The sequence below is a fragment of the Podarcis gaigeae genome, assembly GCF_964106915.1.
Source record: "Podarcis gaigeae genome assembly, chromosome: 14".
NCBI lineage: Eukaryota > Metazoa > Chordata > Lepidosauria > Squamata > Lacertidae > Podarcis > Podarcis gaigeae.
Window position 1 is genome coordinate 26,979,120 of NC_139690.1, and position 15,992 is coordinate 26,995,111.

At 48.3% G+C, this 15,992-nt stretch overlaps 1 protein-coding gene across 1 annotated transcript in view; it reads left to right on the forward strand.

Moving 5' to 3' along the window:
- Positions 1–15,992, forward strand: part of CORO2B (coronin 2B) — an 84,622-nt gene that overhangs the window by 46,420 nt on the left and 22,210 nt on the right. Inside the window, exons 3-5 of the mRNA XM_083713204.1 lie at positions 10,749–10,865; positions 15,123–15,272; positions 15,828–15,992. Coding sequence (XP_083569330.1) covers positions 10,749–10,865; positions 15,123–15,272; positions 15,828–15,992 — 432 coding nt within the window. The remainder of the gene's footprint in view (positions 1–10,748; positions 10,866–15,122; positions 15,273–15,827) is intronic.

Consider the following 15,992-nt stretch of genomic DNA (forward strand, 5'->3'; position numbering starts at 1 on the left):
TTATCTATGTACTCTCTGTGGACTGTTTGACCTCTTCCATCCTGTTTTAATGTGTAGGCAGTGCTATTAATAACACACCCAGATGGGATTATATTTGCAGCAAGCTGAGTCAAATTTGGTGCAACGAAGAAGTCGTGTGCCCCCTTCCAGTCTTGAACATTCCGTATCTCACTTTTAAAACAGTTTTTTTTATTAAAAAAAAATGCATTTTATATCCCACCTTTTTCCTCCAAGGAACTCAAGATAGCATACGTGGTTCTCCCCTTCCTCATTTAATCCCCACAATGACCCTGGGAGGTAGGCTACGCTGAGAGGCAGTGACTGGTCCAAAGTCACCCAGCAAGCTTCATGGCTGAGTGGGGATTTGAACCCCAGTCTAACGCTCTAACCACTATGCCACACTAGCATGATACAAGCTGCTTTACGCATGGCATTCAAGCAGCAGGTGCTACTCTTGCCCTTCTGACTGCAAAAGCAAAGTGGAATATGTCAGTTGACCCCCATGTCAGAAGGCCAGACAAACTGAAACGAGTCTGTTAGCCGTGGTTACTGAATTGTGGGGGGTTAGACTAGTTGCCCCTTCAGCTCCCTTCTAAGTCCATGGTTCTATGAGTCATGTCACCACTGAAAGGTGCAGCAGTTCTTCTTTAGTCTCACAGATAAGAAAAACAAAGATAAGAACTGTTGGAAGAGACCCCAAGGATCATCTCGTCCAACCTACTTCACGGAAGAAGAAGAAGAGTTTGGATTTGATATCCCGCTTTATCACTACCCAAAGGAGTCTCAAAGCGGCTAACATTCTCCTTTCCCTTCCTCCCCCACAACAAACACTCTGTGAGGTGAGTGGGGCTGAGAGACTTCAGAGAAGGGTGACTGGCCCAAGGTCACCCAGCAGCTGCATGTGGAGGAGCAGAGACGCGAACCCGGTTCCCCAGATTACGAGTCTACCGCTCTTAACCACTACACCATGCTGGCTCTCAGGAATATGCAGCTGTCCTGTATGGGGATCGAAACCTGCAACCTTTTCAGCACTACTCTCTAACCAACAGAGCTATCCAGGCTGTCAAAGGCGAGAAGGACTGGGGAAATTAGGATATTTTGGGCAGCAGCATGCAAAGAGAAACAGGGTCTGCCTTGAGCATGTAGGCTGAATGACTGACAAGTGGGGATCCATTTGGATAATTGACGTCCACCCACGCAAGCAGCTCAGCGCTAGGAGCTGGAGGCAGAGGGGCATTTTTTGACCACATTTTGTAGTGTGTAAAATGTGCCATCTGGGTAAGAGAGGAGGATTGCTTTAACTTCGCAAGGTATGGCTCGTCTGCGCCAAGTGATGTCAAAGATAATTTTGTGTGCGTCCAATGAGGGTTTCCATAGCAACATTTAGAGGGATGGAGTGGGTACCCAGAATGGTTGTCATTATGGAAAGAAAGAGAAGAAGAAAACCTGGCTGCTAAGTGAGAGCATTTTGTTTTTAACCGTTTTAGTCTCCTTCCCATACAAAGGGAGGGGGGAACCCTAAGCTGTGGTTAATGTGATGTACAAACCATCACTGAAGAAACATAATGCCTTACAGGGGGTCACTAATGTCTTTGGCCCCAAGGTCACATTTGGAATTTGGAGAGTGGCCATGGGCACCACCCTCTCCAATTCCTTCTCCAACACAGCACCCTCACGAGGTCATGTTCTCTCGCAGATTCAAAGAGAGGAAGCACAATCCACCGACTCAGCTTCTCTAAGAAGCCTGGGCAGAAGTTAGAGCCAACAGAGTTTGCTTGGTTTTACATGAGATTATTCTCCCCTCCTAAGAGGCGACATGATAGCTATCTTCAGATACACAGAAGCTTGTTTTCTGCTTCTCCAAAAGAGAAGATCTAAGCCAACAGATTCAAATGACAAAGAAAAGAGATTCTGACTAAACATTCGGAAGAATTTCCGGAGGGTGCAAGCTGCTCAGCGGTGGAATGGATGACCTCGGAAGGAGGTGGACTCTCCTTAGTCAGAGGTTTTTAGGTAGAGATTAGGTGGTCATCTGTCAAGGATTCTTTAGCTGTGATTCCTGCATTGCGGACGCAGGTTGCGCTGTGGGTTAAACCAAAGAGCCTAGTGCGGTTGGCGGTTCAAATCCCCGTGATCGGGTGAGCTCCCATTGCTCGGTCCCTGCTCCTGCCAACCTAGCAGTTCGAAAGCATGTCAAAGTGCAAGTAGATAAATAGGCTCTGCTCCGGCGGGAAGGTAAATGGCATTTCCGTGAGCTGCTCTGGTTCACCAGAAGTAGCTTAGTCATGCTGGCCACATGACCCGGAAGCTGTATGTTGGCTCCCCCGGCCAATAAGGTGAGATGAGCACCGCAACCCCAGAGTCGGCCATGACTGGACCTAATGGTAAGGGGTCCCTTTACCTTTACCTTACCTGCATTGCAGGGGGTTGGACTAGATGACCCTCAGGATCCCTTCCAATTCTATAGTTCTATGATCTGCCTGAGATGTCATGTGATCCAGAGCCTTGGGCCTCTGGCTGTGTCAGGCTGGCCAAGTGGGTTTCCGGGGGGGGGGCAGGGATACCACTCCTTTGTGCTGGGATGGGCATGACCGTTCCCGTAGGGCGAGGAAGGCTCTTCCTCTGCTCTTCCTGCTGGAGCCATTCCTCTAATTTGACAAAGGCCAATTGTTCCCAGCACAGCTGCTGAAGAAATGAAGCTCTATCTCGTATCACTGCTGTAGCTCCATAGAAAAAGAGGCTACAAGTTTAGAAGATGTTTTACATACACTGCTCCCCTCAATCACTAAATTCCAGGGGGGAAATGATTTTAAAGCCTTTTTGAAAAGCTAAAGTGCTCTTCGTCAACTTGGTGCCTGCCAGATGTTTGGTGCTACAATTCTTATCAGCCCCAGATGGATGGGAGTTCCAGCCCAAAGCATCCAGGGGGATATTTTAAACTTGAAAGCAAAGTTCCAAATTTGAACTTCTCCAAATTTTGCAACAGAGTTCTCTAGCCAACCAAGGTGTTCAAAGGTGTATATACGTAAGAATATATGCAAGAAATCCATATATTCACGGAAATAGCATGCAAAGTTGCATTATATTAGGAGCCAATCCTTTGTAAAAATGTGTGCATCCATCCAAATTGCACAAAACATGCACATTGGGAGAAGTTTGCTGATGAATTTTCATAAGGACCTCTTTTTTAAAAGGGGGGAGGGGAAACAGAGGTGGAGAAGCAGAGAACTGAATTTCAGATTTGCAGAAAAACAGAGAAACAGCAAAAATCTGAAATGGAGAGCTCTGACCAATTCCTAACCCTACCCCCTCCCTTTTAAATATCCCATATCAAGATCCCTCTCCTTTTAATCATATTTCCTGAGAGAGGCTTGGGCACAAGTGTCCAAATTTAGCAACGCACACAAACACCAACCCAGCTTGACATTCCAAGAGGAAGAACTGCATGTCCAGGAAAGCAAGAAATAGAAATGGTCTGAAATGCAGCAAGGGGGTGTGGCTAGTGAAGACACACCCTCTTTCCTTCTTGCGCTGTCTCTGTAGTGCCTGCACAATCGAAGGGCTTGTTCTGCACGAAATGGTCCACAGCAATTCCTCCTGGGTGTGCCAAGGAAGTCAGCCTGATATGTTCCATGAGCTTCAGTTTCCGTCGCCTGCTGCCATTGGCCTCCTTCTGTTGCTGCTATGGCCCTAAGAGAATAGGAGAAGAGAAACAGAACATAGGAAGATCCCTGCTCGATCAGGCCTCTGGGGGCCATCCAGTCCAGCATCTTTTTCTCACAGTGCCGGCCGGGTGCCTCAATGGGGAGCCCATAAGCAGTGGCGGAGGAACCCTCTCTGGCACCCGGGGCGGGACGCCGAGGGGTGGGACGAACTGCCCGGTGATGCACGTGTGACATCCATATGGACTGTGCATGTGCGGCAGCCCGTGCACTCCGTAGAGGATGCCACACATGCACAGTCCGTACAGGCTGCTGCTCATGCACGCCATCCATATGGGCTGCCGCTTGCATGGTGACCGTACGGGCTGCTGCGCGAGTGGGATCCCATATGGACTGTGCATGTGCGGCATCCCATACAGACTGTGCATGTGCTGCATCCTGTATGGAGTGCGCACACACGGCAGCCAGTACGGATGTCCGTATGGATGGCGCACGAGAGCGGCAGCCCCCACACTGACTGCACGCGCCCTCGGCCACTCTACAGCTGGGGGGAGGCAGGGGCCATGTTCCATGAGCTTCAGTTTACATTGCCTGCTGTTTGGTCTGAATACCACACAATATTTTATTCATTTAGATATACATTTGTTCTTTACTTATTCTGTCTGAAAGCACAACTAGCATTTTTAAATGGGCACAAACTGCTTCAGGAACATTCCCCGGAATGGAATGATGTCGTAGACAGCAACCAACCTATGTTGTACACAGCCAACCTTGGCTGAAAATTTGCTGAGCTGCTTTTCTCTACACTTGACAGGTTGGGGTCCTGCCCACTTGTCAGGGTTGTCCCATCCCGGGGGGAGCTAAAGGGCTGGTCATCTAGGCCAAGAAGCTTGCCTGATTGCCCCCATTTGCAGCCTGATGCAACAAACCCACTTTTGTTTTTTAAGGACTATCTGTGGTTCGGAAGGGGACAGGGAAATAAATGCACTGGAAAGTGTGGGGTGAAGGAATTATTAACATGAAGATGGATCAGAATGAATGTCCAATATGCACCTCTTCATAAGCTTTGTACAGGCAAACCAGGTTGGATACCCAGTAAACTAGCCTGGAGGATCCCTTTGTGTTTTCTCTGGCCCTGATTCTGCTGCTCTCTGCAAGGAGAAGCTTAGACTCCTCAGTCAACTACTTCCTCCTGTGTCCCTTTGCCAGGCTCTGCAGTGAAGTTTTCTTCCAAGGCAGTAGCAAGGCAGCTGCAGAGCATCTTGAGAAGCAGGAGGGAAGGAACAGATGGATGTAGGCTGCTGCTCTCATTTCTGATGGACAACAGTCATGAAAGAGCAAAAAGGTCTCCCCCCTTTGCAGCTGCACTTGGAGCTCAGTGGATGTCTGGAAAATAATGTGCAGAATTTCAGGGTTGCTGGAAGCCAGGTGGCGATGGTTTGCTGCTTTCCGGCATAGGCTCCCTCTGGCCCTACTGATCTGGTACTGCAGGAAAGAGGCTCACAGGAGACTCTGGTGTTTGAATCAGGGATCAGAGCCTCCAAATATACAATGCTGCAGTCTGAAAGCGGCACACTAACTACAAGACAAATGATGAATGACTGCAGAGCATCTGCTTTGCATGCTGAAAGTGGGAGATCTCTGACTAAATCCCACTGCTAGTCAGCACAGAAACTACATGGTAGACAATGCTGAGCTGGTGTACCAAAGGATCTATTCAGTAGGAGATCATTTCCTCTATCCTTAAGCAATCATAAGAACATAAGAAAAGTAGCCCATCTCATCCAGCATCCTGTTCTCACAGTGCCCAACCAAACGTCTGTGCGAAACCCACAAGCAGAATGTGAGCGCAAGAGGTCTCTCCCCTCCTGAAGCTTCCAGCAACGGGTGTTGAAAAGCATTGCTGCATCTGATCATGGAAGCAGAGTATATAACCATCCTGGCTAGCAGCCATGGACAGCCCTCTCCTCCTTGCATTTATCTAATCTTCCTGTAAAGCCATTTAGGTTAGTGGCCATCGCTTCTTCCTGTGGGGGTGAGTTCCATCGTTTAGCCATGCGCTGCATAAAGAAGGACTTTATTTGATGTGCCCTGAAATCTCCCAGCATGCATCATCATCACTGGATGTCTGCAAGTTCTAGTATTAAATTAAACTTCAATACAAAGTGCTTGGTTTTCTCTCGTGGGGCTTCCATTCGTGGGTCATCATCTCCTACCCCTAATAAAATGGAATTAGCTTGTTAAGGGAGTGAGCAACAAAGGGGAAAGAAGGTCACGGAAATATTGCCAAATGTTTTCCTGCAACGATGCAGTCAAAGGAACTTGTTTAATCCTTTAAAAGCAAGCTGAATTCTGCACCAGGGAGCCAATGTCTCATGTCCACTGCACCCTTGGGGACCCGTGGTGTCCACACCGGCCTGCCCTTGTCATTCTGGAGTGACTCCCAAACCAAAACATCTCTGAGAGAAACAAGCATTTTCAAGAGGTTGGGGGCCCTCTTGGCCAGAGCTTGTATTTAGGTTGCTTGGCAGCAGACCTGACAGGCCACATGGTAGACGGGCTAATCTCTCGCCCCTTATCTCTGCTCCCCCATCTGCCAGGCATGTCCTCCTGTGTGACCTTGAATGCATCATTTTAGGGGAAGGGAGTGGGAAGGGGTGCAGAGAATGAAAAGTGCAGACATGCTCAGCTAGCAACTGTTTTAGCCTTTGCTGGCCTCTGCTGCATTTTCCTGCACTAGAGCAGGCATAGGCAAACTCCAGCCCTCCAGATGTCTGGGACTACAATTCCCATCATCCCTGACCACTGGTCCTATTGGCTAGGGATGATGGGAATTGTAGTCCCAAACATCTGGAGGGCCGGAGTTTGCCTATGCCTGCACTAGAGTGAAAAATGAGGCCAGCCATCAGCCTCTCTCTCTTTTCACCAGCAAGGCTGGAAACTGGCAGAACCTCCATGCCCAGGGACACTCTACCTCTAAATACCAAATAATGGGGAACAACAATTGGGAGAGTGGTTGTTGAGCTCAGTTCCTGAATCCAATCGGGGGCATCTGGCTGGCCACTGTGAGAAGATGCTGGACTAGTTGGTCCACTGGACTGATCTAGCTGCAAGGCTTTTCTGATCTGTGTAAGGCTTTTGCATTTCCCACATCTGTAAGCTGGTTGAAAAGGCTGCATTCCCATGCAGCTTAAGAAAGGCAATCGCACATTTCTTCTCTTCATTCCAGCTTACCTGGTTTCTTAGGCTTGCTGGTGAAACTCATGCTTGATTCTTTGTGACTAGGCTTGGATACCCAAGAGCAAAATCCAAGGGTGAAGGGACGGCGCTGATGCATTCCCAAGACCAGGCTCCCCCAAGATTTAGACAGCAGTGGGCCCCCACCATTTCCATGCATATGGTGGAAGGGAGGAACCAGCCATTTACTAATTTACTAACTGAAAGTTTAGCCCTTGATTCAGTTTTGTGGCTGCAAGCAGGTCAGGTTCCCTTTCCAGGCAGTTTATCACCTTTCTGGTGAGAGTGATGAATCCACGACTTTTGTGGTGACGAAGACTGCATTTCACGCTAGAGACAATAACAGTAGGTTAGATTTTCTCCTGATCTTATTTTTGCAAAGATGCTTTCCTGGAAAGGCTCGATGGACCTTGACCTGCAAGTGACTTTCCCCCTTGTCTTTTTAAATAATTTTTTTAAAGCAATCTAAAAACAGGACTGTCATTCAGGATTATATGAAAACATGACTGACCTTTTCTTGAATGTAACAGGATAGCTCAGTCGGTACAGCATAAGACTCTTAATCTCAGGGTTGTGGGTTCAAGTCCCACACTGGGCAAAAGATTCCTGCATTGAAGGGGTTGGACTAGATGGCCCTCGTGGTCCCTTCCAACTCCTATGATTCCATGATGCTATGATTCAGGAACGGTACCTGTTCAGTGGCCAGATATATCCTGTCAAAAGAGTTGGTGATTCTAAGGGTGCCTGATGGCACCCTCTGCTGGTTAAAACCTTGCTTAAACTATCCTCTCAAAAATTGTTTCTCTGTATACATTGATTCAGGCAAATAATCCAGTTTAATGTGGATTAAATATCTCTTTCTCAGCTTTTGAAAATAAAGCTTTGAAATTGCTGTCACTCCAGCCTGCATAGGACTTTTCAGGACAGATAAAATAAAGTCTTTATTCACACAGCACACAGTTGGTTAGAGCATGGTGCTGATAACACCAATGTTGCAAGTTCAATCCCCGTATGGGACAGCTGCATATTCCTGCATCTCAGGGGGTTGGGCTAGATGATCCTCAGGGTCCCTTCTGACTCTATGATTCTATGTCTATGGAATTTGCTCCCACAGGAGGCAGTGATGGTCACCAGCTTGGATGGCTTTAAAACAGAGGATTAGATAAAAACTCATGGAGGAGAAAGCAGTTTGATGGCTACTAGGGACACGGGTGGCTCTGTGGTCCAAACCACAGAGCCTAGGGCTTGCTGATCAGAAGGTCGGTGGTTCGAATCCCCGCGACGGGGTGAGCTCCCGTTCCTCGGTCCCTGCTCCTGCCAACCTAGCAGTTCAAAAGCACGTCAAAGTGCAAGTAGATAAATCGGTACCACCCTGGCGGGAAGGTAAACGGCATTTCTGTGCGCTGCTCTGGTTTCTCCAGAAGCGGCTTAGTCATGCTGGCCACATGAACCGGAAGCTGTACGCTGGCTCCCTCAGCCAATAAAGCGAGATGAGAGTTGCAACCCCAGAGTCGTCTGCGACTGGACCTAACGGTCAGGGGTCTTTACCTTTACCTTTTAGCCAGGATGGCTATGTTCTCCCTCCACTGTTGGAAGCAGTGATGCTTCTGAATACCAGTTGATGGTATTCCAAGAGGGGGAATTTGTCCTGTTTGGGGACTTTCCATTCATGCATCTGGTTGGCCATTGTGAGAAGAGAAATTGTTCTCTCTGGCTTGCTTCTGTAGGGTGATTTGAGGACCCAAGCCCTGAAGAAGAGCAGAATTTAGTTCTGCAAGTGGATTAAATCTTCCAGATGCCCCAGTGGGAATCCCACAAACTCAGCGGGGGGTGGGAGGAGAGGCTTCCCTCCCTTACCTTCACAAATGGAAGTCAGAAGCATTGCGATGGGACTGGATGAGACAATAAACAGGAGGGAGAGGGAGCCATGCAATGCTGGGGAGGAGAGAGTATTCCCCATGCTCCTTGCTCCAGAATAGCTTCCTCATTTAATACCTGGCCACTGCACCACTGCTGTCACCAACTGGGCTGGCAGCTTCAAGAGGTTTATCTTGATGCACAGCAAGCCCCTGGTTATGCATTTCCAGGGAGCTTGAGCATCTGCCGCTGGCTAGGTGTAGCCCATTTTGTGGTTGCAAGAGGCAGTGTGGCGTAGTGGTTAGAGCGTTGGACTAGGACCCTGGAGACCAGAGTCCTAATCCCCACTTGGCCCTGGAGTCCTTGGGGGCCAGCCACTGCCATCCCTCAGCCTAGCCTAGCCTACCTTACAGGGTTGTTGTGCAGATGAAATGAGGAGAAGCCACCTTTAACTCCTTGGAGGAAAAGGTGGGATATGAAGGCAGTGAATAAAACAAAGTCTAGCTGTCTTAGGGGAGAATATAGATCTGTGCTGCAACAGCAGCAGGGTGGGGAATATCAGGCCAGGGAGCAAAATGCCCCCAGAGCTCTCCACCTGGCCCTCCAAATTTTCCCAAGCCACACCCCCCTCTTTGCAGGCCTTGCCCCTCACCAGCCTCACATCACACTTTCCGCAAGTGCTTTTGCCTGGCTGGAATTTGCCCTTGACTTCTGAGGGTTCCCTTTGCTTCCCTGGAAGGATGAGGGGGTAACAGGGTGTCTAGAAACTGGCTTATGGCACAAAGGTAACATAGCCATCAGTTGCTCCACCCACTTTTGCCTCTGGTCCCACCCACAACCGCCATGCGGCCCCCCCAGAAGGTTGCCTAGTACGGAATGTGTCCCTTGGGACCACAAGGCTTTCCCATCCCTGTGCTAGAGGCAGGGCCAGATTTAGGTTTGATGAGACCCTAAGCTACTGAAGGCAATGGGGTCCTTTATATGTCCACCTGTCCTTTGTCAACAACAAATTGGCACTGTTTTTTGTGTTGAATATATGCTATATGGTAATTTATGGACCTAATAGGTATCTAAAACCATTTGCACATAACAAAATATGTATTTTATCAAAGTAATTGTTGAACTGAAATTTTATTTTATTGTTTTCTACCTTATATTTTGGAAATGTACATCCTTTACATTTTTTTAGGGGCCCCAAGAGAGTGGGGCCCTAAGCTATAGCTTGTTTAGCTTATACGTAAAACCGGCACTGGCTAGAGGGAGGGTTTTGTTTTTATTTTTCGAAAAGGAGAATTGTGGGAAGTCATGTGGTTTCGCCGAGAGGGGAGAGACTATTCAGAATCCGTCCCCCTTTCCATCCACCCACCTGGTCTGGTTTCATCTCCCTGCCTGTCTGCTCTCTGCCATCAGAACAGCACACTTCTGTGTATTTATAGATGGCAAGGCGCCCATCCCTGGACGAGGGGAGCTAGGGAACTTTGAAGCAGTGAGATGTGAAGCGATGAAAGGGGAGCCGCATTAAATGAGCCTGCCAGTGAAGCAGTGTCAAAACAGGATCCCTGGCACACAGTAGAAATTACCTGCAAGTCTGCCACTATCTCCAGCGAACCTTTGAAGCTCTTGACATTGACTGAACTTCAAAGCAGCCCTATCATCGCAAGAAGACCACCTCTTCCAAATCACAATCCGGCCGCTCCTTTCACCGTGACCTTGTTGTGCCTCAGCCAACCCAACAACCTCACCTAGACTTTGTGGAAATGACCGAAAAAGAGCCCGCTCAGACACAGGACTTTAAACATTTCCAGACTTGTGGCGCATCGTCTGGATGAGACCCCAGTAATAACGACACATAAATGCTTCTAAACCGAGCACTTCCAGTGCCTTATTTGGGTCACAGATGACTCCCTGTTAACGGCAGGCAGCAGTCTTGAAACATTTGTACTTGAATTGTTGAAAAGTTTCTGATCCCAGATTCTTGCTCTGTTTTTGCAGACTGGCCGGATTGAACCAAACTACCCCAAAGTGTGCGGCCATCAGGGGAACGTGCTCGACATCAAGTGGAACCCTTTTATTGAAAACGTCATTGCATCCTGCTCTGAAGACACCTCGGTAAGTAGAAAGCAGCAGAATGTACTGCTTGTTTCAGGGGAAGGGGGTTCAAAAGGATTAGTGGAGACCCTTCAGACTGGTAGAACTTTTGCAGGCATTTTCTGCAACACGTAATTGATGCAACAAGAGTGCTTTAGTGGTGGACTCATACTGGACCGCCCATACGTTCCGCAGCATTGCTGTGTGTGGAGGGGACCACGACAAAAGCTGGGCATTAGAACGTCAGAAGAGGCTGCAGGATGAGACCAAAGGCCCATCCAGTCCAGCGTCCTGTTCTCACGGCATCCTGTTCCCAATGGGAAACCCACAAGCAGGACCTGAGCACAAGGGTACTCTGCCCCACTGTGGTTTCCAGCAACTGGTATTCAGAGGTATCGCTGCCTCCATATATAGAGGAGGAGCCATCCTGGCCAGAAGCCATTGATAGTCCTCTCTGCCATGAATTTGTCTTATTCTCTTTTAAAGCCATCTAGGTTGGTGACCATCATTGTCTCCTATGAGACCGAGCTCCATAGTTGTTTGTTGTTGGTTGGTTAGATATTGAATTTATATACCGCCCTATACCCGGAGGGACACGGGTGGCGCTGTGAGTAAAATCTCAGTGCCTAGGACTTGTCGATCCTATGGTCGGCGATTCGAATCTCCGCAGCGGGGTGAGCTTCCGTCGTTCGGTTCCAGCTCCTTCCCACCTAACAGTTCGAAAGCACTTTTAAGTGCAAGTAGATAAATAGGGACCGCTTTATAGCGGGAAGGTAAACAGCGTTTCCGTGTGCTGCGCTGGTGCTGGCTTGCCAGCTGCAGCTTCGTCACGCTGGCCACGTGACCCGGAAGTGTCTTCGGATGGCGCCGGCTCACGACCTCTAGAGCGAGATGAGCACGCAACCCTAGAGTCGGACACAACTGGCCCGTAAGGGCAGGGGTACCTTTACCTTTACCTTACCTATACCCGGAGGTCTCAGGGCGGTTCGCAGAACAAAATCAAAATATAAAACCACAAAATATATAATCAAAATAAAAACAACAACCCAGTAATCACTTCCTTTTACCTGTCCTGAATCTTCCCACATTCAGCTTCATTGGATGTCCACAAGTTCTCGTGTTATGAGAGAGGGAAAACAACTTTTCTCTATCCATTTTCTTTAGGCTATGCATAATTTTATAAATCTCTATGATATCAATTTTTCCTTGCCTTTTCTCTTAACTTGAAAGGCCCAGAGGTTGCACCCTTTAACAAACGACAGCTCCCAAAATTCATTGGGTGTTTAAAGCAGTATCACAGTGCGTTAAATGTACAATATGGGGGCTCGTCTACATGTCCTCTTCTCCCACTGCTTTCCCCCAGTGAAAATGGCTCTTTAGTGCTCATTTGGAACAAATGGCAATTCGGGTTTCCCCCAGATTGCCATTTCTTCCAATCTATTGCTAAAGAGGGAGTTTTCCCTTGGAAGGGAGTGGCCAGTGACACCTCTTTTTTTAAAGAAAGGCAACGCTAGGAAAGGATAGACTATTTCTACATTGACATATAGCTCTCACCACCAACTTTGCCTTTCAGAAGTCTCTCCCCCCCCCCCGCCACTCCAAATTCTCACCCCAAGCTCTAAGCGAGGTTTCTGTGGGGGCAGCTCATCCCATTCCATCCCTCCCTCTCTGCCTGCCTTCCTATCTGAGCTGCCTCTGCAGTTCTGGAGTCTCCTCTCGACCTTCTCAAGGTCACCTGCATCCCTGCAGCAGAGAGAAGAAGGTGGGGCTCAGAGCAAGTGGCTGGCGCAGCAGGCAAGCTGGAGTGTCTTGTGTCAAAGCAGGTTTTCAGTGCTTGAGAGCGAGAGGGAAAGAGGAGGAGGCAGAGGCAGAGGCTAGCAGCCAGCCCAGTCTGCAATACAAGGGAGCTCCTGAGTACTTTACTATGGCAGGAACAACCCTCCCTGCCCCACACACTCTCTCTCAGTGGGGTGGATGCATGCCAGGACAGGGTCAGCAAAGCCTTCTGTCTGTGCACAGAAAACTTGCATCATGGAGGGGTGGAGCCGTCAAGGGAACATTTGCATGAAGGAGTCAAAGAAGATGCTGTTGGGGTGAAGGACCCAGGGGGATTGTCTTCCCTATACATTTCTCCTGAGGGGCCAATAAGCTGTCCAGGCAGGAGGATTTTTAGAGGAGGGGCATTTCTTTAAAAAGCCACTGCCAGGTCTGATCTCCAATTTGAGATGTGCAGCCAATGCATCTGAAAATGCCTCTTTATCCCACCAGCCTTTGACAGACAAAAGTATCTTGTTTTGTGTGACCCACCTCTCTGGCTAAGTCTATCCTCTTCTCTTTTGGTTGGAACAGTTTTACTTGTTTTGCTTGCTTATAGAAATGATTCCCTTGCTTTGATATCTGCCTATGATATTGTTGTTGCAAACCCGGGACCTTCTATCCACTTGTGCTGTGTTAAGTTTTGTGGGCCGTGTTTTGTGGAACTCCCTTCCACATGGGGCCACTCTTTGCCTTGTTACCAGCCAGATGCATCTTTCTTGTCCTGTATCTGAGAATCAGAAGTATACTGCTTCTAAATGTGGAGGCTTCGTCTGCCTCCGTTATGTTTGTCGGACATAGAGGCACTTGCAAAAAGGTCCACAGCATTGCAAAAAGGTCCACAGATGTTAAAGACTGCTTCACATTTTCATGCAAATCTTCAGCCGCTGTCCGGGGCTCTGCCTCTCCCGCCCTCTCGTTTCATGATGTCATGCATCTCCGTCAGCAGAAAGTGCTTTTTATAGCCTGTGGCTGCTGCAGTTGGGAAGCCATACAGCTGCAAGGAAGCGCATCCCCTCCACAGCAGCAGCTCCTGCTTCTCCTCCAAAGACCTCAGGGACTGCAGATCTTGGCATGTTCTATATGTATCAGACATACAAAAATATGGACCCACGTACCTACGGGACCGCCTCTCCTGGTATGCCCTGTGGAGGACCTTAAGGTCCACAAATGATAACACTTTGGAGGTCCCAAGTCGCAAGGTCTCAACTAGGGCCAGGGCCTTTTCAGTACTGGCCCCAACTTGGTGGAACGCTCTGTCACAAGAAACTAGGGCCCTGCGGGACTTGACATCTTTCAGCAGGGCCTACAAGACAGAGCTGTTCCACCTGGCCTTTGGTTTGAACTCAGTCTGACCCTTATGTTTTCCCTCCCCTTATGGTTTTGATCCATGGGCTACTTTTAAAATGAGGCTGCATTTTAAATTGCATTTTAACCTGTATTTTAAATTGTTCCCCCCCCCTATTATGTTTTTATTGTAATTTTACTGGTGTTAGCCACCCTGAGCCCTGCTCTGGCCAGGGAGGGCTGGGTATAAATAATATTTATTATTATTATTATTATTATTATTATTATTATTATTATTATTATATTAAGGAGCTCTGTCCTTAATCTGCAAGTTGACAACAACTCCATTCAGCTTCATACTGGTAACAGAAGCTGGTGTGGTGGAAACGCTAAAGAAGGGCAAATGCCAAGATTCAACAGCTTCTCCAGGTAGAGCTGACAAAGACCCCTGCCTAAATTCCTGGACAGCCGCTGCTGCCAATGAGGGCAGACATTCCTGAGCCAGGAGGACCAATATAGGAAGGCAGCTTCCTATACTTATGTGTGTTAAGGGGACAGTGGTGGCTCAGCGACAGAGCCTCTGTCTTGCAGGCAGAAGGCCCCCCAGTTGAATCTCCAATGGTATCTCCATGTAGGGCTTGCCTGAAATGTTGGAATGCCTTCCCATCAGATGTCAAGGAGATAAACAACTACAATACTTGAATAAGCCATTTGAAGGCAGCCCTGTATCAGGAAGTTTTTAATGTTTGACGTTTTATTATGTTTTTATATGTACTGGAAGCTGCAACCCAGCCAGATGGGCTGGTAATAATAATAATAATAATAATAATAATAATAATAATAATAATAATAATGCCACTGCCAGTGCTGACAATGCTTAGCAGGTTCTTGGGTTCCCATGCTTCTAACAAGGCTGTGATGCTTTATGGTTTCCATTTTTCATTCTTCGTTTATGTTTGTTTACTATGCTTGCCATTTTTGGTTAATAATAATAGTAATAAAGTATGGTGTGAGTGTGGCCCATGGGTCCTGAGACATTTTTAAAACATCTTTACTGTAGCAGAATGTTTCAGGGGGGTGTGTGTACTGTATAACAAACCTACTTCATCCAGGCAAGCCGCTGAGTTGACAAAGACACCCTCCTCACAGCATCCTTTTGCTCTCCTGTCCTTCAAGGTTCGGATATGGGAAATTCCAGACGGAGGACTGAAGCGCAACATGATGGAGGCGGTCCTGGAGTTGTACGGGCACAGCCGGCGTGTCGGCCTTGTTGAGTGGCACCCGACCACCAATAACATCCTGTTCAGTGCCGGCTATGACTATAAGGTGAGCTGGGCAAAGAGGCCCTCATGTATGAGAGCCAGTGTGGTGTGTAGTGGTGCATTGGTGTAGGACCTGGGAGACCAGGGTTCGAATCTCCACTCTGCCTTGAAGCTTGCTGGGTGCCCTTGGGCCAGTTGCTGCCTCTCAGCCTAGCCTACCTCACAGGGTTGTTGTTGTTGTTGGGACTAAATGAGGAGGAGAAGAACCATGGAGAAAAAGGTGGGGTATGAACGCAACAGTAAGCAAAACATTGCAGCCAGTGAGAGAGAGTTTGGATTTGATATCCCGCTTTATCACTACCCAGCGGAGTCTCAAAGCGGCTAACATTCTCCTTTCCCTTCCTCCCCCACAACAAACTCTCTGTGAGGTGAGTGGGGCTGAGAGACTTCAAAGAAGTGTGACTGGCCCAAGGTCACCCAGCAGCTGCATATGGAGGTGCAGATTTGCGAACCGGGTTCACCAGATTACGAGTCCACCGCTCTTAACCACTACACCACACTGGCTCTCTCCCCAGTGGTGGGAAGGCTGACCTTTGTTTTGCATTCCTGTCCTTGTTAGGTTCTCATCTGGAACCTGGACATCGGTGAGCCTGTGAAGATGATTGACTGCCACACCGACGTCATTCTCTGCATGTCCTTCAACACAGACGGGAGTTTGCTGGCCACCACTTGCAAAGACAAGAAGCTCCGCGTCATTGAGCCGCGCTCCGGCAAAGTCCTCCAG